This window comes from Ixodes scapularis, unplaced genomic scaffold, assembly GCF_016920785.2.
Source record: "Ixodes scapularis isolate PalLabHiFi unplaced genomic scaffold, ASM1692078v2 PGA_scaffold13__105_contigs__length_92229423, whole genome shotgun sequence".
Classification (NCBI taxonomy): Eukaryota; Metazoa; Arthropoda; class Arachnida; order Ixodida; family Ixodidae; genus Ixodes; species Ixodes scapularis.
The window spans coordinates 80,029,327-80,051,553 of NW_024609839.1; the positions used below are offsets into that span (position 1 = coordinate 80,029,327).

A 22,227-nucleotide genomic window follows, 5' to 3' on the forward strand; every position below is an offset into this window, starting at 1 on the left:
TTACAGTTTTTTCCTTGTGCCGTGCCAGAATCTTGCTCCCGGAAAACAACGGCATACACTTGCATCTTTCACAATGATCAGACAGATGACCGTCCCGATAATTTCCTACTTTAAGTTTGTGCTCCCTCAGCCTATCATTAACACACCTACCTGTCTGACCTATATACTTGTTTCCGCATGATAAGGGGATCTGATATACTACTCCCTCCGCACATTCAACGAAGGGATCCCTGTGTTTTACCGCGCAGCCAGAAGGGGCCTTACAAAAAGGATCTGTCATCCTACATAATCTACTAAGTTTGTTTGGTGCGGAAAACACTACTTTCACGTTTGATCTATTGGCCACCTTTTTCAAGCCATGCGCCGTTTTGTGAATGTACGGTATCACCGCGACCTTCTGTTTATCTCTGAGAACCATTGGGCAAGGGCGATCTTCACTACGCAATCTTTTGAATACGATCTCTGCAACTGAGACCACTACATTCTTCGGGAAGCCAGCTGCCAACAACCGCCTATACTGCGTGCCCAGGCCTTCTGACATCACATGGTGGCATGATTTTTTGAGGGCGTTCAATACGCACATATTGGCAATACTCCTTTTTACCAGTTTTGAATGAGCTGAATTGTACGGCAACAGGGGTTTCTGGGCTCTAGTCTAGGGTGGTACATCCAACACACATGTCTTTCAGAAAAGGTGATACCGTACAGAAAAGGTGATACCGTACAGTATACAACTAGCCCAACGAGCCCAACAATCGACTCTACTAAAAATCCGGTTCGACAAAAGTTCGCGACACCCCTAGCCTGCATGCTCCGCCGCTTGCGGTAGCCAGAATGCATGGAAAATGGCGAACCTTTTCCTCTAGAGTTAGTTAGTATGTATGTATGATCTCTATGTTCTAGGGCGAACTTTTGTCGAACCAGATTTTTAGGTCGAGCTTTCGGTGTTCGACTGGGTCGAACCGGTCGACGAACCTTCGAACATTTCACCAGTTTCGACCGGTTCGACTTTGTGGACAGTGTGGCCAGACCTTGATACAAGCATGTCTAGGTTTGGAGAATTTTTTTTTTATGCAAAAGGTTATTTTATTGTGTGAACGACTGCAATTAAAAGAAACTAATTCTATTCACTGAAGAAGTTAATAAATTAAATTTTAGTACTGTATTGACTAAAATAGCCGATCAGCGCTGCACTTCATTCATCTCTCAGCCATTACCATCCAATCCGAAGCCAACTGGCCAGCCTGTCGCGCATGCGCACACGAGTCGAACCTCAATACAAGGTTCGACGAACTTTCCACTAAAAGTTCGAAAAAGTCGAACCTGGTCGACCTCGAACCGCGGCCGGTTCGCGACACCCCTATACTTCGTTTCAGCTTCGGTCCGAGCGTGGCCGATGTTACGAGCAAAAGGGCCAATCAAACAGCGTAAAGAGCGCAACGTCATGGCGTGCTCTCTGCGCTTGATAGGACTAGCTGGCGGAGGAGCACGCACAGAGAGACGGCGAATACCGGCTGGTCCTATCAACTGCAGAGAGCACGCCATGACGTTGTGCCTCTTTTGCTGTTTGATTGGCCCTTTGAATCATAACATCGGCCGCGCTCGGACCGAAGCTGAAACGAAGTATAGTTGTCATCCACGCGCGCGTCGAGACCGGCCGTGCATCCACTGTTGTCATCACAAAAAAACTCATGGCAGCGCCTCCTCGAGGCAACTACAGGCAACCACCAACGTTGCTCGAGGCTCATGGGATGCGTAAATGGAGCGCCTTGTGGACCGACCGTTCTTTTTCCCTCCTCAGCGGGCTTCAATGCGTTGATACTGCTGACACACGGTTCTGCACCAAGTTTCCTGGCGTTGAAGCGCCAGTCCGTAAGTAGAATTTTCCAAGGGCATAGAACGCTCATCTCATAGTCAAATGCATGTTCCAGACGACGTTTGTATGCCCCACTTTTCGGCGTTCGGAGCCATTCGCGGTTTGGCACATCTCAGCTTGGACTGTTCTGCGTGGCTCCCTCGAAACATCTAATTGTTAAATATTTTCTTACAGAACTGACGCAAGCCCTTCACCATGTTCGGGAACCAAAAAGGGTTTGGCACGGGTAGTGCCTTCGGCACAAGTATGTTTCAGACGGGGGTCTTGACGGTCCTCCGTATTACCTGTGTATTCTAAACAGTCCGGAAAATCGACCCGTTATTTCTGGTGTATGTTCTTAAATCAGGGTTGCATTTCTTTCTTTTTAAAGGTGCCTTCGGGACAACACAGCCAGCGCCGTTTGGGCAAAGTAAGTCCAGCTTTCATAGCTCCTTCCTTCCCTGTCATAATTTGGTAAACGTGGTAGCTCGGTGTTTGCAAAGGTTATTCAGTTCACCGGACGCTGTTTTTGGTGCGTAGTTTATACTCCCTTCACGCTTAAGCTGAGACTAAAAACTCCGCCTTCAGCGCGAGCTTTCTGCCCTTGCTAACACAACTGTGAACGCGCAAGCACGCGTAACCAAAGCACTGCGCAAGCCAGCGAGCTCGCGCTAAAGGGGCGGAGCTTCTAGTCTCATTTTAGGGGTTAACGGAGCATAGGGGCGTGCTCAGAACAAGCTCACATTTGGGGGCTGGTAGAGCCAGCTATGTCGGTGGTGTGGAATGCACATTGCGAGAGCCCTTGCAAGGTCGCCATGCGGACTTTCCTATTGCCTCCATGTTGCAAAACAATGAGTCATCTTGTGTTGACAAACAATGAGTCACTTTGTATTAGCCGCCTTTAAGTTTAAGTCCGTTATGCTCACACCGGAGCGGACAGGTGGCCCATTGGTTTTTATTCCTTGGAAATTCCCGACCTCTAATCCTTGTCAGACTTTATACAAGAATGTGTAGTGGCTCTCGTCGCATTGCTTCGTAACTATTAAGAGTGTCCACAAACAGTTTAGAAACAAGTTTAAAAATTTTAAATCAGGGTGCAAAGATTTTTGCGCTTTCAGTAGATATCACTTAGAATTAGCCCTTGACGTTCATAGCTTATGACAAGTGCATTAGTTATTTCTCTCCACTCATTGGCAGATACAGAAATAGAGAAGAATGGGCAGTGTTTACTCTGTCAGCTCGCAGCCAGGGCAAGCAGCCACCTAATCTGGTGTCGATTGAACGCCTCCTATGTTCATCATAGCCACGCATTGGCGTTGTCAAAGCGCTGGGCATGTGCCGAGTTCCGTACATTGTTAGAGTTTGGTTATTTCTGTCGTTCATGGCAGCGATTGGACATGAGACTCTAGCTGAACGCTCGTCCGGGCCTTGATTGTTGTGAGCACAAATTGGGCGCTTGCACAGTGCTTGTGTTCAATCTATGAGCGCCATGGTGACTTTCGTCGCCAAAGGGTAATTTCCATAACCATGTCTTGTCGGGTTTTGCATATAAAAAAAAAAAAATGGTTTTGTCGTAGAAATTACATTGCAACAAAAAGATTCGGTTCTGTGGCATTGCGTACAAGTATACTTGGGTCACACTAGTGCCAGTAGACTTTTCAAAAGGGTTTCAACCCGTACCATTGCACGTCCCTTTGAAAGTCGAGTAAGGCACATAAGTCGCATGTGCCTCATTGTTTCAGGCCGAGGCAGAAATTTCAGAACTGTGTCCTTTTGTGTGTCTCAATTGTTTCCCAGCTTTCCTATCCTCGATTCGTTTGCGTTCTTCGTGGTGCTTTAATCTTTGTTTGTTCCGTTCAACGCCTTGTAGCGAGCAGCGTGTTTGGAGGGTCGGCATTTGGGGCCACTGCTCCCAGCACCAGCGGGGGCCTGTTCGGAAACGCCGCCCAGAACACTAGCCTCTTTGGAACGACCACTTCGACATTTGGGCAGCCTGCCACTTCGGCAACCCCCGGCTTCGGTGAGGAACCCGTTTCCTCTCCCTTGTTTGGTTGACGTAAAAAAAATAAAACAGACCGAATGACGTCGAACCAGACGTGCGTGTTTGGTTGCGGTGCCCGAAACATGTCTTCGCCTTTGGTCCCTCGATTAACGCCCCTCGACTCCGCAACAAGCATATTTATAATCGCAGTAGCTTAAAAGACGCGGGGTGTGGCAGGTGTCCAGCATCCTATTGGGACTAATCACGATTCGTAATCGCGATTCGTTAAATTAAGGGATGATAATAATAAGTTTGGATTCCTGGCGGATCGGGACTTTGTATTATCCTAACGGTGCCACTGCAGCTTTGGTGCGTGCGACGCCGGCAGACGTCTGTTCTGTCATAGGTCGCTCTGCAGACAGACGCTCGACGGAAACCGTAGCACACACGAGGTGGGACGCTGCTCCGGTGGCAGCCCTTGGCGTCTGCTCGCCTTTTTCGCCAGGAATTCTGCAAGCAACCAGCAGGATTGTGATGTCTGTCAGCATGAGACGCCGGCTGCTCCGACGAAATTCGTTGCCATTCGGGCCAGTTTTTGTTGTATGGGGTGGGATAGGATGTTAAATCTGCAGTCACACTTTTAGTCTATCCTACAAAAGACATTCTCCAGACGCTGCCCGAGGCGTGCTTCGTCCCTGTACGACAATCGTGTCACGTTTGTCGTACAAAAAAGGTTGCTCCTTTGTCGTACTAGCATGGCAGAGGCAGTCGCAACGCAGAATGCAACGTGTTAGTGGGGAGAAACTGTACACGTGCGAAGATCGGTTGGCGCGAAGCGGCCCCGTGTCGTGCGAGGTGAGCGCTCCGCGAACGTGGGTGCCGTCGCCTGCGGTTGCAGTGTGAATGCGGCTTTTTCGGAGCCCGTGCGAGTACGAGGTGCAGCAGACGAAGCGTGGAGAAATCGGAACAGTACGAATGCGGCAGTGCCGAGCATGGCCCTAGCACCAGCTCGCAGCAAAAGAGAACCGTACGCTCGGAACTACCTCCATCCGTTGCGGCAAAAAGTGTGCTTTAGTATTTCTGCTTTTCTGTCGCTTGCTCTCGCGCTCTTTCCCCGGGGGAAGCTTTGGGCGTGCCCGTTCCATGGAGCAAGGCATTGCCGCACGTCTGGACACGTGATGTTTTACCCCCGCCGGAAGTAATGCGGAGGTCCTCGTGGAAGAGGTTCAACTGGCACTAGCGACCAATCGGTGAGGAGACGGGCGCTGCGTCCGCATTCAGTCGGCCCATCGACTTTCGTGTCTGGTGCCTAACCGGATACAGTTAGATGCCAGCCATATAACACATTCTGCATTAAAACTGTCTTTAGATATGTTTGAAGCGGAGATGTTCACGGAACAAATGCACTTCAAAAATGCTTGAGGTATGTGTGCAGATAATTCTGTCACGTTGGAAGCGAACACGGTGCTTTTTGTTCAGTGTATAAGCAGTGCGACTGTGGCAAAAGCAGACGGATGGGAAGGCGTTCCAGGCACCATACCGACGTTGCCGCGTTTGGTCGGCCAGTTCTGCCGACGAAACCGCCGAGTGTCGTCACCTTTGTTTCTCCGACCAGGCTTTGGGGCGCCGCAGACGAGCACGTCCATGTTTGGCGCCAGCACGCCGCAGCAGGCTCCCGGCACGGGCATGTTCGGGGCCACGTCGACGGCCTTCGGCCAGCCGCGGCCGCAGTTCGGCTCGTTTGGCGCCACCGCGACGCCGACGGGGGGCGGACTCTTCGGACAGCCCCAGAGCACGGGGCTCTTTGGCCAGACGGCTACACCCACGGCCGGGAGCGGACTCTTCGGAACGTCCGGTGAGTCTCTGTTTGAGTTCGGGTGGTCCCGTTTCGAAATGTGGTGCCACCTGGTGGCTTCAGAACTGGTTTCGCTTTCGACAGAACTAATGGCGGCCACGAAACCGTATTTCGTCGGGCACGGTTGCCTTTGCACGTCGACGCAGACGAGGATTGGTTCTTCGATCCCTTCGTAATTTTTTATTGATTTGTTTCAATTTCGATAGGATCCGTGAGCACCTCGATTAGATTTCTGTCATCGAAAAGCGTAGGAGCAAAACGTGGGACAAAAGATTGACTAAACCACACACACAAAAAAAAAGTTTTTGCAATTGTTAAATCTAATTTTTGTGCCATGTTGTACCCAAGTTTCGAATGTACAGGCCTCGCATGTCATCCGCTTGGTCGTATCTATACTTTCTTCCTTTATCGGCCTCGAGAAGCCTGCCATTAGTTAGGCACTTGTGCCGTCCACTGGGACGACTATAGTGATCGAAGTTGACAGGCAGAATTTTGAAAGTGTATATTTTGTTTCACATCAGTACAAGATCTTGGGAGCACGGAACAAGTTGTCTGGCAGTAGACGGTTTGTTGTATGTAATGACGGTGTAACAGCGCTTGATGGGGCTTTTAACGAGCAGCACTTGCCGTGGAACAATGTCCTATGTGAAATGTGGCAATACAATTGAGAATCTGTGAAAGACTTCTTGTCTTTTTCATTCATGCACCCCTTTTTTGGAGCCACTGCATCACTTCCTAGAACACTGTTAGGGCGTTGCTTGATAACAGTAATTTTGTGTACCAGCTGAGCAATTGCTCCTTGGTCCGTTTTAATTTCCCATTTTTCGGAACCTTTCGGCAGCATTCGGAGCGGGTCCTGCCACGTCGGGCACGACTATCAAGTTCAAGGCACTCACGGGGACGGACACCATGATGAAGAACGGGGTGTCGAGCACCATCAACACCTCTCACCAGTGTATCACCTGCATGAAGGAGTACGAAAACAAGAGCCTGGAGGTGCGACACTCTTTTTCTTGTCTCCGCAGCGTGTAATGGGCTACCGTCTGTTCCAGTTTGACTTAGTCGCGTTCCATTCAGAGATTCAATTGTTCACGAACTGAGTTTGGTGGACATGTCCAAAAGGGCGAATAAAATCATTGTTGCCATTTATCTAAAGCTTTATCAGAAATCGCAAGATCTGGTTTTTCGCCCTCCACAAATGGAGGGCGAAAAACCTGTCCGCGACGGAACAAAACATTATCGCCTCAGCTTTCTCACACTCTATTTAAAGCTCGGGAAGTTGCATTTTCGAACTGGGTTGCTTACATAATAATGAATTGTTATAAGCAAGCTTACTGTAATTGGTCCAAGTGTTCATAGAGCAATCAATAAAACAGAAAACCCTCTCGGAGCGGCATCCCCCCCTAGAACGTCTGCAGTCTCGGTATTCTGCAGTGCAGAACATCATCTTCTTGTCCTTCTCTCCCAAACTGCAACAGCATCAGTTGAAGGGAAGGAAGGAGAGGGGGAAAGAGAACCGTGGAGAAAGACATTGGGTGTTTGTCAGCCTTTAGAACAGGAGGAGCTGTGTGGTGTTGCTGTATATGGCGATGCCTTTCCACTGCCGATAAGTAGCGGCCTCTGGGGACGGATTTGCAGGAGCTTCGACTGGAGGACTACGCTGCCAACCGCAAGGGGGGTCAGGCAGGCATGGTGGGCTTTGGCGCGACCACCCAGCAGAGCTCCATCTTCAGCGCCCCAGTGTCCCAGCAGTCGGCGTTCAACTTCGGCGCCAACCAGAACAAGTCGCTCTTTGGCACCTCAAACACGGGTGAGACCTTGGAAATCGTTTCGGGCCGATGCTTGACAAGCGTTCCTTCTATGTATCGTCAGGGAAATAACTAACAAAAATCCAGTCAATTGTTTGGCATTTATGCTTTATTAACTTTATTGCTAAGTGTTTCGTGCCTATGTAAGCTTAGTAGCGATGCTAAAAGTGGGCATGATAACACTACCTTTTTGACGCTATGTGATCGGGAGATGTCGGACAACCAAACGGAGGAGTGCACATATCTTACCTTGCATACTGCTGGATTTCTGCTTGCTTTGGTGTGTGGTGTTCACCACTCTACCCGATTATTTCTTTGATTTTTAGTGTTGGGAAGTTTAGCCCAAGCTGTAAACACTGATACCCACTTCGATTACGACGAACGTGGTGGTACGTTTTGAGAAAGTCAGGACAGAAGATATTTTTCGTTCTTTTCACTCAAGATTTTTTCACGGCTGTAGGTGAACTCCCGATTTCCTGCAAAATCTGGATTCCTTTGGTTTTGCTGACGTTTCGGTTTGTTGCAGGCACGTTTACGTCGACGGGTGGCTCCATCTTTGGCCAGAACACGCAGACGCAGAATGTGTTTGGCAAAACGACGGGCTTCGGACTGCCCGCACAGCCGACCAGCACTGCCTTTGGCACGGGCACGGCCTTTGGCACCGGCACTTCGGTGTTTGGGCAGCCCCAGCAGAAGGTGAGGCCTTGTTCGTGTCTCGCTCTTATTACCCTTTTGTGAGGATGCATTTTAAATGAATAGCGTTTATAGGTGGCAATTCTCAGTTCTTACATGTTTTGCGACACTGTGACGTCGCATGACTCCATTACATGGGGTGCGAGTGACATGACACTGTATCACGTGATACCTTCTTCAACTCATAGTATTACATCAATGGGTGACTCAGATCTGCTAAAATAGATTTTAAAGGGCTTAAAGTTAACCTGGGATTCTTGGATTTACATTCGTCAGAAATCTTTATTTTGTAAAAAACTCTGGTGTGGAACGAAGGTTGTTTTATAAACGTTGTCTGTGTTCCGGTGCAGTCTCTGTTCGGACAGCCTGCAGCTACAGGACTGTTTGGCCAGACTGCCGCCACCACCCAAGCCTCCACCGGATTTGGAACCGGCTTTGGATCCACCTTTGGAGCGACGACGCAGGTAAGTGTCTCGTTGCCCTGTTTCCAATCAACTACAGCTTTCTGGTGGTACCTTTTGGATTCTTTCAACACCACCAATAAGCGTCCCTTTTAAGAAGTTTAGCTTTCTGCTATGCATACCATATTTTCCGAACTATACAGCCCGAACCCGGCGTGCAGTCCGCCAGGGCACATTTCGTCTCGAAATTTTTGTTTTCAAGAGTTTGTATCTGGTACATGGTCTAAACCTGGTGCAGACACCGCATCTGGTGCCAAGACCCCACGTCAAGCGTCCTTGTACACAACCCATCTTGACAAATGCCTTTTTTATTTGCTCACAAAGGTTGTGTCGTGCATTAATTGTGGCAAATATGCTTGCGTTCACAAAGTCCATTGTGTCTTGTCATAGTGAACAACCTTGCAGATTATTGTAATGTATAGTGCTCACCTGTATGTAGTCTGCACCGCATAAAATTTAACTTCCAAGCATCTTCAGTCCGTAGCATATGGTAGTTTACACATCTGGGTCAAAAACTTGGGCTTTGTTTTCTCTATCAAACCCTCTACCTCTAAACGAGTAAATAAATGAATGCTGCATCTCTCTTTCTTGCAGGCTAACGCGTTTGGGGTCAAGCAGCCATTTGGTGTAGCCACCACTTCGGCTCCGAGTGCGTTTTCCTTCGGCTCTACGGCCAACACGGGGACGTCGCTGTTCGGCGCCAAACAGCCGGCGTTCAGCTTCCAGTCCACTGCTCCGACGCCCTTCGGCACAGGCACCACCGGCTTCGGTAGGTGCCTTTCTCGTCGGGAAGTACGGTTGTCTTGGGGCTGGCTTATTTTAAGCTGGTATTTCTTCGCCTTATTTTCTTGCATTAGTCCATTGTAAATAACTTTGAATTGGCTGTACGCTACTAAAACCTTAATCATCTATTCAGCAGCACAAAGAGGAGGTTAGAAGCTGGTGGAAAAGGTGTAGGGAAGCGTGACAGCACATAACATTGGTAGTATACATGGTTTATTGAGCAACTGACTCAAGAGCAAATTTTAAAGTGGAGGAGTGTAAACGTTTATCCGGCTAGGTGGAGTAAGTTTCCAATAGAAAGGGTACAACTGATACCATCCATCCAGTTGTTTATTTCCACGAAGATTGTCTTTGTGCGCTTCCAGAGTGAGGAACTGCTTCATCACACTGAATTTTCTTGGAAACATAGCTCTGTTGCTCCGTCTCTGAACGCGCACAGGCGGCTTTTCGACCACGCCGGCCACCGGGACGGGTTTGTTTGGCGCCCCCAAGACGACCCTTTCGTTTGGCACCGGGACGACGCCAGCCTTCGGGACGACTGGCTTCGGAACGACCGGCTTCGGAGCTACGCCCCTGGGAACTGCGTCCACCGGCACCGGGCTTTTTGGAGCGAACACGGCTGCCAAGACGACGGGATTTGGGTTCGGTACCGGCACGACTGGCACATCGTTCGGTGAGTCGATCCAAATCCGTAAATGTCGGCGACGCTCGTCCCGGAGGATAAACGGCCATGTCTGCGGAGTTTCCCAAATGTGTCTTAAATACATGTCGTTTCTAGGGCCTCCTTGCACTCCTCCTTTTGTGGGCGCAGTAAGGAGGCCTGTGAAGAGCAGTTTGAAGGTTTTTCTTTAATACATAAAGCCGTCACAGTGTTGCGTGACGTTGATGTCGTCGAGGCTAGATTCCAGTACAGATGCGAAAACCCCAAGAGCTGGCCCTACAAATGCTATGGACGTATTGTCGGTGACAGGTTAAGAATTCAGGGGAAACTCTTCCCACCTCTTCCCACTTTAGCAGAGTGAACACTGGAGGGGACATCTTTTCTTCTCCAGCGTTCACTCTGCTAAAGTGGAAACAGGTGGGACGGGCTTCCTGTGATCTCCTGAGGTGAGACACTGGTGTTGGAGCTTTTTTCTTTTTTTCTTATTTAACGCTCAAACCCAATGAAACTGCACAAGCTTATTATGTTTTTTGTGCTGACTTTATATATCTGGCAATTTTCTCAGTCTGTAGAATTGTCCTCAATGTGATTAAAACTCTCCTGCCTTTGTTTGGAGGAACAATAGGGAAAAGACTACTCAACGAAATTTCTTCTTTAAGATATGGCTAGATACTGGGAATTCTACGGAACGCAGTGTTGGAAGCGTTTAAGATTAACTTATTATTGGTGGTTTTATCACACATTGAAGTTCGATGCTCACTGTGTGGCTGACAAATAATAAAAGAAAAGATAAATATAAAAATATTGGGAGCCATCTCACTCTGTGAAGGTAGATGACCAGAGAAGCTGTTTAGCACACGGCACAGACGTGACAGAAGTTTGAACAAAGGTACGATCACATTTATTATCTTGATCGGTTGGTCATCGTGGCAAAATGTACGCACGCACACGTGCCACCCGCCGCCGCCGCTGCTGACATTTTTGTTGCTGTTCCCACCGTTGCTCTTCGGGAGTCCGGTACATACAGCCTTCCCATTACGACAACTTGCCTTTCTGGTTTTTTATATACATTCGCGTGGACGACTATCGCCGCCCCCAAAGAGCCGGAGGAAACTAGACTCGGGTGATGGGACCGCCACCCCGGGAGATTGCAAGGAAAGGAAACTAGGCCCATTACAGTGGCTTAAAGGGGGTAGTGCGGTTATCGTGTAGCCTCCACCATGCATCGGGAACGGCCGCTCCTTGGAAGACGATGTAGGTGGCGCTTCGATCCGCAGCTCCGTTGGGTGCCTCAATTGGCCAGCAGATAGAGGCACCCTAACACGCTTCATAACTAATATAAATATCTCAAAAACAATTATTTGTTTCCAGCGAACCTCCAATGACATGATTTGTGTTTGAAGGTGTAGAAAAATGTGAAACTAGCAGACGACAGTGTAGTCGACAGCTGCGAATCGGCCGGAGCTGGCCAAGCGGCCGAGCCGGAGCCATAGCCGGAACAACGGTGCTGCAAGCGCCAGCGCCACCCGCGGCCATCTTCCAACGCTGTGCCGCTTCTCCGGTTTCGTTCGTTACACTACCCCCTCTAAGCCCCTGTAGCCCCACTTTCACGTCGCCAGTCGCCATTTTGCGCTCGTGAATTTGCACCTCTAATCTCGTTCGGACAAAGCTGTCTTGGACGTCATGGCCCCATCTGTTCTTCTGCCGTCGCGATGTGTCGTTAATAAGCGCAGAAAGTACTTGACCATAACGCTAGAAAAGAAGGCAGCAATTCTCAAGCTAACAGAAGGTTGCCGAACGCAAACGCAGGCGTAACCTAAAACAAGGCACGCAGGCGTAATTTTAAACAAGGCACTATTTGAACAAGGCACGCAGGCGTAATTTGAAGCAAGGTCCTGTTCTAAGTGTGCCTTCTTTTTGTCCTTGTCAAATTTGCGCTATTTTAATCATGTCTAGTAAGAACCAACTAGCCCAAACAAAAGCCGTTTTACACCATTTACATTTTTTTTAAACCCACTTGGAAGTAATAAAGGCAAGGTTTTCAATCTGCTGATTTTTTGGACTGCTTAATTATTCGGACGTTTTTTCGGTCCCTGCGAAGTCCGAATAATTGGTCGGCGACTGTAGTATCCTTACTGCAAATTTTCAACAAGTCGCAAAGTGTTTTGCGAAAACGATGTTTTAGAGTCTACTCGACACACATTCAGTGTGCATAGACATTATTAATTGATTTATACCATGTTGATTTATAATATTACTCCACAAAATTAGACACCTGGTAGATTCAGAAAAGCTAGAGCTGTGGAGGTCGACATCGCCATTTTCAAAAGAATGAAGCTTTAGGAATTTTTTGCCTCCTAAGATACATGTCACCCCTTAACCTGTCGCCGGCTATTAAAGTTTCTAGGGCACGAGTCGTCGGAGCTCATAGACGGGATACACCCAGGAAGGGTGCCAGCCGGAGAGTTGTACCCGCCATTGTGCTCCCTTTACTTTCATTATTCACGTATAAGGCACCTCATCATTGCAGTTTAAGGGAGAAGAAATGCTCAATCGGATGCAAGTGAAAGTTGGCCAGAATTTTCAACTGACGTGTGCCTCTTTACTTTGTGTGTGCAGGGTTTGGGCCCACCACCACCACAGGGACACCATTCAACTTCAGCAACACCATGCCCACGCTGGGAGGGTATGAACTGCCCAGGCTTCCCTTTCTTTTTTTTGCGAAAGTTCCGAAGGACGAATGGTTCCCCCTGTATGCTGTAGAGTGGGGTCGCGCTTTTCACTTGATGTTGTTGGGGGTCTTGTAGCTAGTCCACGCGCAGGCAGAGAAAATGACGGAACTTTAGAATAACGGAATGGCGGGACCATAAACGATGACAAAACAGTTGGTTGAACATGTTGCCGGCTTCACAGTGCACAAATAGCACGCACACCAGCATTGAGGACGAAAGAAACATACGCACTGTGCTGAGCGCAGTGTGTATGTCGCGTTTTGTCTCGAATGCTGGTGCGTGTGCTGTTTGTGTACTGTGGAGTCGGTAACACGTAAAAAGATGGAAAAGGCGTAGTTTCTGCCACGGGTTGAGTCGGGAGATGGTTGTCTCAGATTCAGATGGTTTGTACACATTGACACACGAGGACTGCAACATTGAAGACCACGATGGCAGCACGAGTGCCGTTTTTTGCGACCCGTCGTGAAGACGCCGTCGCTTCACATCCGTTGTGGGGAAACTTTCAGGTTGGACCAGAATGCGGCTAACCAGCTGCAACTTCAGCAACAGCAGGTTCAGCAGTTGTTACTCCTCACCAGCAATCCCTATGGTGACAATCCGCTCTTCAGGAATGTGATCAAGGTGAGCTTAGATGCGCTTCATCTGAAGCTAGTTGCAAAATGGCTCTATTCAGGTATGAATGCATGTCACCACAGTTCGTCCTGCTCTGCAATAGATATTGTGTAGAACTTAAAAAAGGAAAATGAATTCTCTTGAGGTAATGGCTGTGAAGTTGTTGCTACGGTTTTCGGCAGATTTGGGTTACCACGAGCACCAGGCTTTTTCCTTTCATCTCAGGGTGGAGGTTTGACATATCCTGTTTACTGGTAATCCATTGGGTAATAATGGCACTTTTGGGGCATTGCAGTGTTGAAAAGTGCAACTAATTGAAAGTGCTCTCCTTCAATTTTTTTTTTGTCAGTTTGGCGAAATAATAAAACTTCCTAAAGGTTTTTATTTTTCTCTGGCGTGATATGGGGTGTCTGACATTTCATAAAAAAATGCAAGTTATGCTTTCTATGGCCTCAAATTTCTTATTTTCTTTTTTGGTTTTTAATAAGGTGCCCGGGCAGAAAAAAAAAATGGCCAAGGCAAGTGATATATGCGACCTCCTTTCCCAGGACACCAACAAGCGGGAGGAGCTTCTGAAGCCGACCAATCCGGCGGCCCAGCAGGCCCTACTTTCGTCCCAGTACAAGGTGTCCCCGCTCCCGTCCACCAAAGTCCGTCCCAAGGCCATTGTCGGACCCCGCACAGAGGTCAGAACGCTGAGCCGTTGTCGCCACGTTTTCGTACCTTTCTTTACGTCCTGTTCCCTGTTTGTTGCCTGTCTCAGTCATGTGTGCGGTGTCTGAAATGCATCTTTGACCGGTGTTATGCCCTCCTATCCCGCCCACGCTTTGAGAGTGGACCTGAAACGTCGTCTGGCAGAAATCCAGGGACCGCGTTTGAAGACGGGGTAAACGCACAGGTCCAGGACGCGCTCTAGGCATCGTGGCGATGCAACGACTTCGTTTGAGCGGCTGGCAAAGACTCAGTTTGAGCTTCTTGTAACAGACGAGCAAGCTTCCCGCTTAAAGCGTTTGCTGCAGAGACTTTTGGTGTGTGTTTGTGTGTGTGTGTGTGTGTCTACTCAGTTTTGTGAGGCGATGCTTCTCGATTTTGGCAGGAGAAATGCCCAACATCTTTGCCTTCGAAAGGGTACGTTTGATGTGTTGGGAAAGAACGGTTGTTACAAGGAGTTCAGAGACTGCGAAGCGCCTAGGGTTGCATGCATGTCTTCTGTGCGGAAGTGCTTTAAAGCTGCGAGTTCATGGTTGTGCATCCGGAAACGTTGCACTACGTTCTGTCTCACTAGTTGGGTGCAGTACTGCAGAAGCTGCTGGCGAGAAAGGGGGGAAAGCTGCTTTCGTCCAACTTTTGAGTGACCGGCTAATCTTGGAGGTAAAAGAGTGATGTGGGGTTGCAAAAGAGGGTCTAGGTAAGAGTGGGGTTTCCTCCTTCCCTCCTCTCCAACTGCTTGCATAACGCTCTTGCCCCTGCAAAGTTAGCAATGCCACGCGCAGCTAGTGAGATAGAGCATACAAACATTTTCTTCTTAGCATACCTCTTTGTACTGAAGGAGCGTCTGCGAACGACCCTGGTCGAGTCGTGACGTCATTGCTGTCCAAGTTGCTTTGTTCGCTGCCTTGCAGGCTCACCTCCGAAGCGGGACTTGGTTGAAACGTTGCGAGACATTTTTCTACACGTTGCAAATGTTCGCAGAGGCAGGTTGCCACTCGTGGAAGTTGTGCGACCCTTTGTCGCGAGCAGTGTCTCCACGGCTTTTCCATCGCACCTACGGGTGTCAAGTGGTAGTCGGCTTTTTGGTTTTAACGCGGACAGCGTTTAAGAAGGGCTGGGATCCTCGAAGGAAGTGCAGCGGAACCCTTACGAAAACGGTTCAGAAATCTACAACAAATGCTTCAGGGGACGGCCTGTTCAAAAGAGTGGTAAATTGAATGTCGCAGAAACGGATTTTGTGTATACTTGCTTCATCTGTAGGATGAAGATAAATCAAGCATTTTTTTTTAAACTCTGAAGTGTTTCATGGTCTTTTTAAGTGCTCCTTGGGCACGTAATCTGACAACTTTTGTGCCGATCTCGACGCAGACTTCCTTCCTGTTTCACGGTCTGGACGACGAGGCGGAGGATTCGGCGGCGGACGCCATGTTTGTGCCGCGGCAGAGCATCAAGAAGCTGGTGATCAAGCCCAAGGACACTCCCGATCGGCTGCTGGGATTGGTCGGGTCGCCGCCCCCCACTTCCTCGGTCGTTTCATCGACTCCGGCCTCGAAAGTCGGCAGTGCGACGGCACGGGCCCCCCTCACCGTTCCCGTGGCAGAGAGGCAAGGACTTGTGCGGGAGATTGAAAGGAGCTCTTGCGTGCCAGGCTGGGCCCAACGTTCGGAGAGCGGCGAACTCTAACGTACTAGCACACCCGAAGCTTCGACCAGCTCAGTGCTGGGCTTAGGCCAGTATTTGTAAAGTTGCTTGTCTTCGCGTGCCTGCCTTGGTCCGGCATTCGAGGAGTGCCATACTGCTCGAGCATGCTGGCACTTTAGGCTCGAACCGATTTGATGCCAAACTTGTGCCTGTGTTCGTAAAACTGCCTTTTCTTGAACATGGAATCGAACCAGGCATGACAAAGAAAGGCATTTTTATGAACACTGGCATAATCCCTGCACAAATTTGGTGCAAGCCTGGTGCGTGCCGGTATATCTGAGTAATATTGCGCTGCGACCATCGAACGGAGCCAGCACGTATAGAGCAGGGGCCTCGAAACACGCGGGCCGCATGTGACCCGCGACTTTCTGCGAAGCGGCCCCCAAGCATAAGTTTTTGCGATCCCCCATTCCTATGCTTCGAGCACCACATGCGCCATAAATAATAGTTTGATATTGTCGATTTATTTTCGCTCGAAAAGGAACTCTGCCCATATACACCTTTTCTACGAGGGCGCCGCCATCTTCAATTCAGGAACTTCCGGTATGCGTGAAAACATTGCTTTCCTCTTGCCTCACCAGTAGAGCATGTTAACATTTTAATTGCAACCGTCATTCCTTCTAGTTATGTCCTTTCCATACTTTTCTTTCTTTTTCCGGGTTGAAATCGCTTGCTTTTTTTCGGAACGCTTACCGGATATAAGGACAACGTGGGTGGGTACGAGGCTAAACGAAAAAGGTGTATAGAGCGTTCACGCATTTTGTACTCTTCTGCTTTTTTTTTTTTTTGGACAGAGTATTGCTTTGTCTGAATACTGGCTTCTCATTATTTTCTCTTATAAATATACCGGAATGGTGGTACCACTACCGAGCTACAAGCGCGAGCTCTTTGCCCAAGGAGGCACCTTGGCTGCTCAAACCCTTGCTCCGCAGGAGAAACTGCCACAAACAAAGCTGTAAGCTCGTGCTTCTAGCCGTCGCACGATACCCTTAAAATTAAAGTATTTTCTTATAAATGCTGCTAAACAAATCAACGGGAGCACGAAATGTGCAGTGTAAAGATATAGTACTTTTCTATGCTCAATGATCCTAGTGAATTGCGCGATAGGGCAGGGATGCTGTGCTTGCTCTCGTTCTATTGAAAACTGCCAGTATTGCGGTGTGTTAATGTTTTAAATGTTATAACATTGGGTGTGGGCCTAAAGTAGTCGTAAGTATGCGAGCGAAGGCTAAGGATTGTGAGCTTGCAGAAAGCACAAGGTTCCTTGTCTAGAAAATCTCTGGGGTGTCGCTGGGACACTGGGCTGCTTTGCAGCGTGAAACACCACTGTGCGGGAATGTTCTAATCCTCTTTGCTTGCCGCAGGGTGACGGACGTGTCTTCGGAGAGAGTGAGCAGTCCGCCGACCTTGTCCCAGAAGCTCAACTTCGACGAAGTTGCGAGCTCCAAGGGAGTCTCTGTCGTGAGCCCCATGTCCGACCTGCCCAAGAGGTAACTTCCTTTTTCTTTTGTCGTGGGCGTCAAACTTTTACGGGGAGATGCCCCACACTTCAAGAAAAGGAACAACAAAGTCCCTCCTAAACTTTTTATTAAAAAATCGCAGATCTTTTTTTTTTTTTTTTTATTACGCTCGGGAAGTAAGCGTTTATTTAGCAACGTTTACCCAATTCTTCAAAATATTTCAGTTTTTTTTTTTTATTGCAACACAGATTTTTTTTTTTTTTTGTATCTTTGGATACAGAACTGTGATCTGTATAATTGTTTTAGTCTTAAAATTTCCCAAGTCGGAGAGCACATCACTTCTGTATAATCCGGAGAGATGCCCCACCCCCGAAAGATATCCCACTCCTATTAGGGGCTAGCCATGTCCGTCCGATGTCCGGCGTCGGGTGCTCGTGCTCGTGAGCACGTGAGCACGTGCTCCCGTGCTTGTGTAGGGCAAAAAAAGAAACAACCGCATCTCCACGTGGTGAATGATGTTGATTGGGGCGAAGCTCTGGTGGTGCTTGTCTGCGTAGATGCTGAGCCGCAGCATGCCGAGCCTTGCGTTCGTTTTCAACCATGTCAGAAAGAGAATGTGTGGTATGGAACGTGGTTACATACGCATTTGAGCATTTGACTGCAGCGTGACAGGGATGAAAACGAACAAAAGGCTCGGCATGCTGCGGCCTAGCGTCTAAGCAGACAAGCACCACCAGAGCTCCGCCCCAATCAACATCATTCACCACGTGGAGATGCGGTTGTTTCTTTGGCCACGATTCGCTATTGCATTTCAAAAACGCCGAAAGATGGCCCACCTCTAGTAGCTGCAAGGCTCTGCCCAACGGTGACCTTGACACAACTGGTGTCGCTAAGCCAGACCAAGAGATAAGCAGACATTGCTAACTGGGAAGGACAGTTTTCTATGCTCCATTGCCCCTTAATGTGAGGACAAGCTTAGCAGGTCACAAGAAATAAAAGTAGCGTCCTTAAAAGTTTTCTTTATCGCAGACCAAAAGTTAGTCCACTCCTCCTTTTCGCCCAATTTGTTCTAGCTTACAGGTGGGCTACCTCGGGACATTACGGTAAAGGCCGCTTCACACACTTGCTTGAAAAAGTTTTGACAATGTTATGACCGACCGTTTCTCATTAATAGTATGTACATTTGATGTCTCAACTACTGCAGAACCTTCGCTCTGGTGAAGCGCAGTTCTAGGGTCAGCTCGTAGGTGGCGCCTGTGTGCCATTGTGTTCTCTCCTCTCGTCGTAAGGGATCACGAGAACTCTGTCGTAAGCAGACGCAAGTCTGTGAACTGGCCCCAAGTCTTTCGGAGAGTCTGTGCTGTAGGATTCTCGAATTTCCTAAATGCGAGCTCCATAAATGCTGTGCATTTGGAAAGGCGCCATCTAATTACGCCTCCGTTGCGCAACATTGTAGTCGGATGAGAAACAGTTTTGTGCGGTCCCTTCGGAGTTCCGATGCGCCGTCGGACATACACCGTGTGTGCCGCTCTTCGACCGTCCTAAAAGTTCATGCAGTGTTCGTGGCCGTAGATTGCATTTCACAAATGCTAAAGTGGCCCATTCTACTTGTAGATTCCCAAAGTGCCGTAACTGCCATGTGCTTTTTGAAATTTGGCAAGAATATGCTTGTGCAGCAGCTGCGAAATAAACGCTGCACACCGAGGTCACGTCATAAAATTTTGCTGGGTTCTTAGTCCTATGGGAGTAAAAGGTAATGAAGAAGCATACAGACTCACTTGATCTTCGGGTAATGTTCCCCGATCTCCTGCGCACTCGTCTTACTGAGACTTAAAACCTTTAGTGAGCTCATCTCTTGTTTGTTGAAATGTAACAACAAAGTTTGTAGGACTAAGCCAGTCCTTCGGCCCTCTGGCCAGAAATTGTTTTTTTCTGGGTAGTGTGCCCAAATAAGCTGTCCAAAACATTGGTCGTGAATATGCACTATTTCTGTCGGGAAGGTTACGGTGTCCCTTTTAGGTCCAAAATATCAAACAAGTCCGAATTATCAGCGTCCAAAAAAATCTGTCGGCGACTGTGCATACGGTTTCTTGAGTGCGTCTCCGGCTGGTGTGTTTAGTGAGTCTTTAAAAGTGGTCCCTCCGGCTTTTGCGACGTCTTTTTCTCGCCACTTTAGGACCACTTTCGATGCAAGGGGGGGGGGAGGGGGGGTGGGACTCTAAACACGCCAGTAAGAGATGCCTTACAGGCATTGTACACCTGGGTAACCGTTCCGCCCGGCCCTTGCAGCAACCTCCAGAGCCTGGACGACACGGTCTCCTCCCTGGGCAGCTCCTCTCCACGGCGCGTCCTCTCCTTCTCCCCGAACCCGTCCGACGACTCGACGGCCAGCCACTTGGATGCGGCCGCCCCACCGGACCCGTCCCGCCCGCCCCACCCCGCAGGCATTGTGCTCACTCGGCCCGGCTACTTTACCGTCCCATCCCTCGAGGAGCTGGCGAAACTGACAGGAGCCGACGGCCGTTGCGTCGTGGACGGGTTCACGGTGGCCCGAGAGGGCTACGGCAACGCCTTCTTTCCGGGAAGGACGGACGTGACCGGGCTGAACCTCGACGAGATCGGTCAGTCGGCAGTTTTTATTAGGGCGGTGGCCGTACGCGCCTGCGAGGGCGGCGGGTTGGCGGCGCATAATTTTCGTTGGGATCTAGTCGGTCGCCTCTAGGCCAGGGGTTCTCGAATGCTGGGTTCCAATTCTTACTTGAATCAATCAGAGTTAATCTCGTGGATTGTGTCACGTGACAAGACGGAGCAACGCTGGACGTGCGTAGGTTTTAGAACGCTAAGGTGCAGAGCCTTTACCTTAGAGTGAGATTGAGTAAATTTTGGAACACGGCCAAACTCTCAGATCTCGAGGAACGCTTACCTGCCTTGACCATTGACCGAGGAACTCCTCCCGGCCTCGGTATTAATGTGGTAAAGTGGTTTAGGGGTGTACAAAGCTTGCAAGCAGTACAGTCGAGTGCGGTTGTATCAGACTCGGGTATTTTAAATGATTGTTTATATCAAACCTTCTATTCACCACGGCTACCGCTGCTATCTCGTTCGCAGAAAAGGATGATGAGCCTTCTTTTTTAATTTTTTTACGTTTGCTATATGTGGCCCGTCATTCTTTCCGTTCCAGTTCATTTCCGCCGGCGGGAGATCATCATCTACCCAGAAGACGACGACAAGCCGCCGGTTGGAGAAGGGCTCAACAGGAAGGCTCAGGTCACCCTGGACTGTGTCTGGCCCAACAGCAAGACCACTCACGAACCCATCACAGTACGTCTGGGGTGTTTGTTCCGTTTTCGAGGGTGGCTCATTTAATAATCGCTGAAATTGGTGGTACAGTTTCGTTTAACTCGTCAGACTTCAACCGTGTTCGTCAATCATATACGTGTGCGGCGTTTTCAGGATCCTGAAAAGCTGAAGCTGCTTGGCTACCAAGAGAAGCTGGAAAGGGCGACGGCGAAGATTGGCGGCCGGTTTCTCGAGTACCGTCCCGAAACCGGTTCTTGGGTGTTTGAGGTGAGCCGGAACCGTCCCCGGCACTTCGCCTGCTGGGAAATTTTTTTCTTCGTTACACAACTAGTGTCATCGATTGTTGGCCAGTTTGACGTCGTGCCCATGAAATGCAAAGCCTTTGATGTCGTGCATAAAATGCGAAAGGCTTGGGAGAACCGCGTACAGCTCTTGAGTTCTGGCCTGCTGCACGATATGGGGCATTTCAACAACTGCTTTAAGGGATGATGAAGATACAGTATGCACGATCCTGCGTATGCTGGGTTCTAACACCTGGGAAAGCTTTGCCAATGAGAATCGCTCGTTTTCTCTGTTTGTTGAGTGCTCGGGTGGTTTCTTCTGTAGGTGAAGCACTTCTCGAAGTACGGTCTCGAGGACTCCGACAACGAGGTGGATGAAGCGGCCCTCGCCGAGAGGCCGCAACAGGCTCTGCCTCCTCCCGACAGAGTTGTCAAGCCCGTCGAAATGCCCGGTGAAAAACATCAGCAGCAGGTAAGCGAATCTCGTTTTTTTCCGCGCAAATGTCTAAGGCGGACTTGCGAATGGGCAGACCGGGCAGCTGCCCAGGGTGGCAGAATTTGGGGGGCAACGAATTTCGGAGAAGGGCTAGATTTTCTAGGGACGTCTTCGTTAACTCGTTTTAGGAAGAATCAAATGGACGGTTTGGTTCGTCAACATAGGTAGCCATGTATATCAGTCAATCTGTCGCCTGTTCTTGTGTGAAGTAGATATGATAGCACTTGGTCTAGACTACGGAAGGTTGAGGCTGCTTGGAACGGAAAGGCGGGTTCAGTCTGCCGTCGGCGTGCTTGGAAAATGAAAATTAAGAAACTGTTACATTGCGCATGGAAGATCATAATTAGACTGTTTTATGGACACAAAAGTATGGTTAAAAAAGCCATGTGTGTCGCCGAGTTGGCAGCACACGTGGCTGACAAGCGGGGGCCTAAGGTTCAAACCCTGACAGCCTAGCATTTAATTTTGCTTCTGTTGCTCTCCTGTAACTTTCCAGTAGTACCTCGGAACATGCCGCCTGCTCTTGTCTAGAATGTTCTCGACGGCACACCCTCGCCGGCAACATCGAATTGCCTTTTTGTTGCTGGTGCAATATGTACGGTTTTCCCACGTTTTACTGACAGGCACAAGCTTGCCTCATTATGGTGTCCGGTACGCATTTCCGTCTGGTGTGTTTACTGCGTCCTCCCTTGTGGGCCTTCAATTTCCGTCCGACAAGTTGCACACTGTTAGCTGCCACGATCCTGGCAGTGGCACAGCAGCAGGCGCTTATGCGATAGGTGCCTGTTCTGCTGTAGGTTGCTTTGTAGCTTGTTAGTTAACGAGATTTCAGCAGGC

The 22,227-nt window shown here is 49.1% G+C and overlaps 1 protein-coding gene across 1 annotated transcript in view; it reads left to right on the forward strand.

Moving 5' to 3' along the window:
• Positions 1 to 1,754: 1,754 nt before the first annotated feature.
• The window catches only part of LOC8042798 (nuclear pore complex protein Nup98-Nup96), a 54,917-nt gene continuing 34,444 nt past the window's right edge, over positions 1,755 to 22,227 (forward strand). The window contains exons 1-20 of the mRNA XM_029984238.4: positions 1,755 to 1,872; positions 2,051 to 2,120; positions 2,247 to 2,285; positions 3,726 to 3,875; positions 5,452 to 5,691; positions 6,533 to 6,687; positions 7,330 to 7,501; positions 8,026 to 8,195; positions 8,543 to 8,656; positions 9,248 to 9,422; positions 9,876 to 10,109; positions 12,717 to 12,783; positions 13,336 to 13,450; positions 13,990 to 14,127; positions 15,521 to 15,756; positions 17,218 to 17,343; positions 19,603 to 19,934; positions 20,495 to 20,634; positions 20,767 to 20,880; positions 21,220 to 21,366. Of these exons, the coding sequence (XP_029840098.3) occupies positions 2,072 to 2,120; positions 2,247 to 2,285; positions 3,726 to 3,875; positions 5,452 to 5,691; positions 6,533 to 6,687; positions 7,330 to 7,501; positions 8,026 to 8,195; positions 8,543 to 8,656; positions 9,248 to 9,422; positions 9,876 to 10,109; positions 12,717 to 12,783; positions 13,336 to 13,450; positions 13,990 to 14,127; positions 15,521 to 15,756; positions 17,218 to 17,343; positions 19,603 to 19,934; positions 20,495 to 20,634; positions 20,767 to 20,880; positions 21,220 to 21,366 (2,913 nt within the window). The 5' untranslated portion in view covers positions 1,755 to 1,872; positions 2,051 to 2,071. The remainder of the gene's footprint in view (positions 1,873 to 2,050; positions 2,121 to 2,246; positions 2,286 to 3,725; positions 3,876 to 5,451; positions 5,692 to 6,532; positions 6,688 to 7,329; positions 7,502 to 8,025; positions 8,196 to 8,542; positions 8,657 to 9,247; positions 9,423 to 9,875; positions 10,110 to 12,716; positions 12,784 to 13,335; positions 13,451 to 13,989; positions 14,128 to 15,520; positions 15,757 to 17,217; positions 17,344 to 19,602; positions 19,935 to 20,494; positions 20,635 to 20,766; positions 20,881 to 21,219; positions 21,367 to 22,227) is intronic.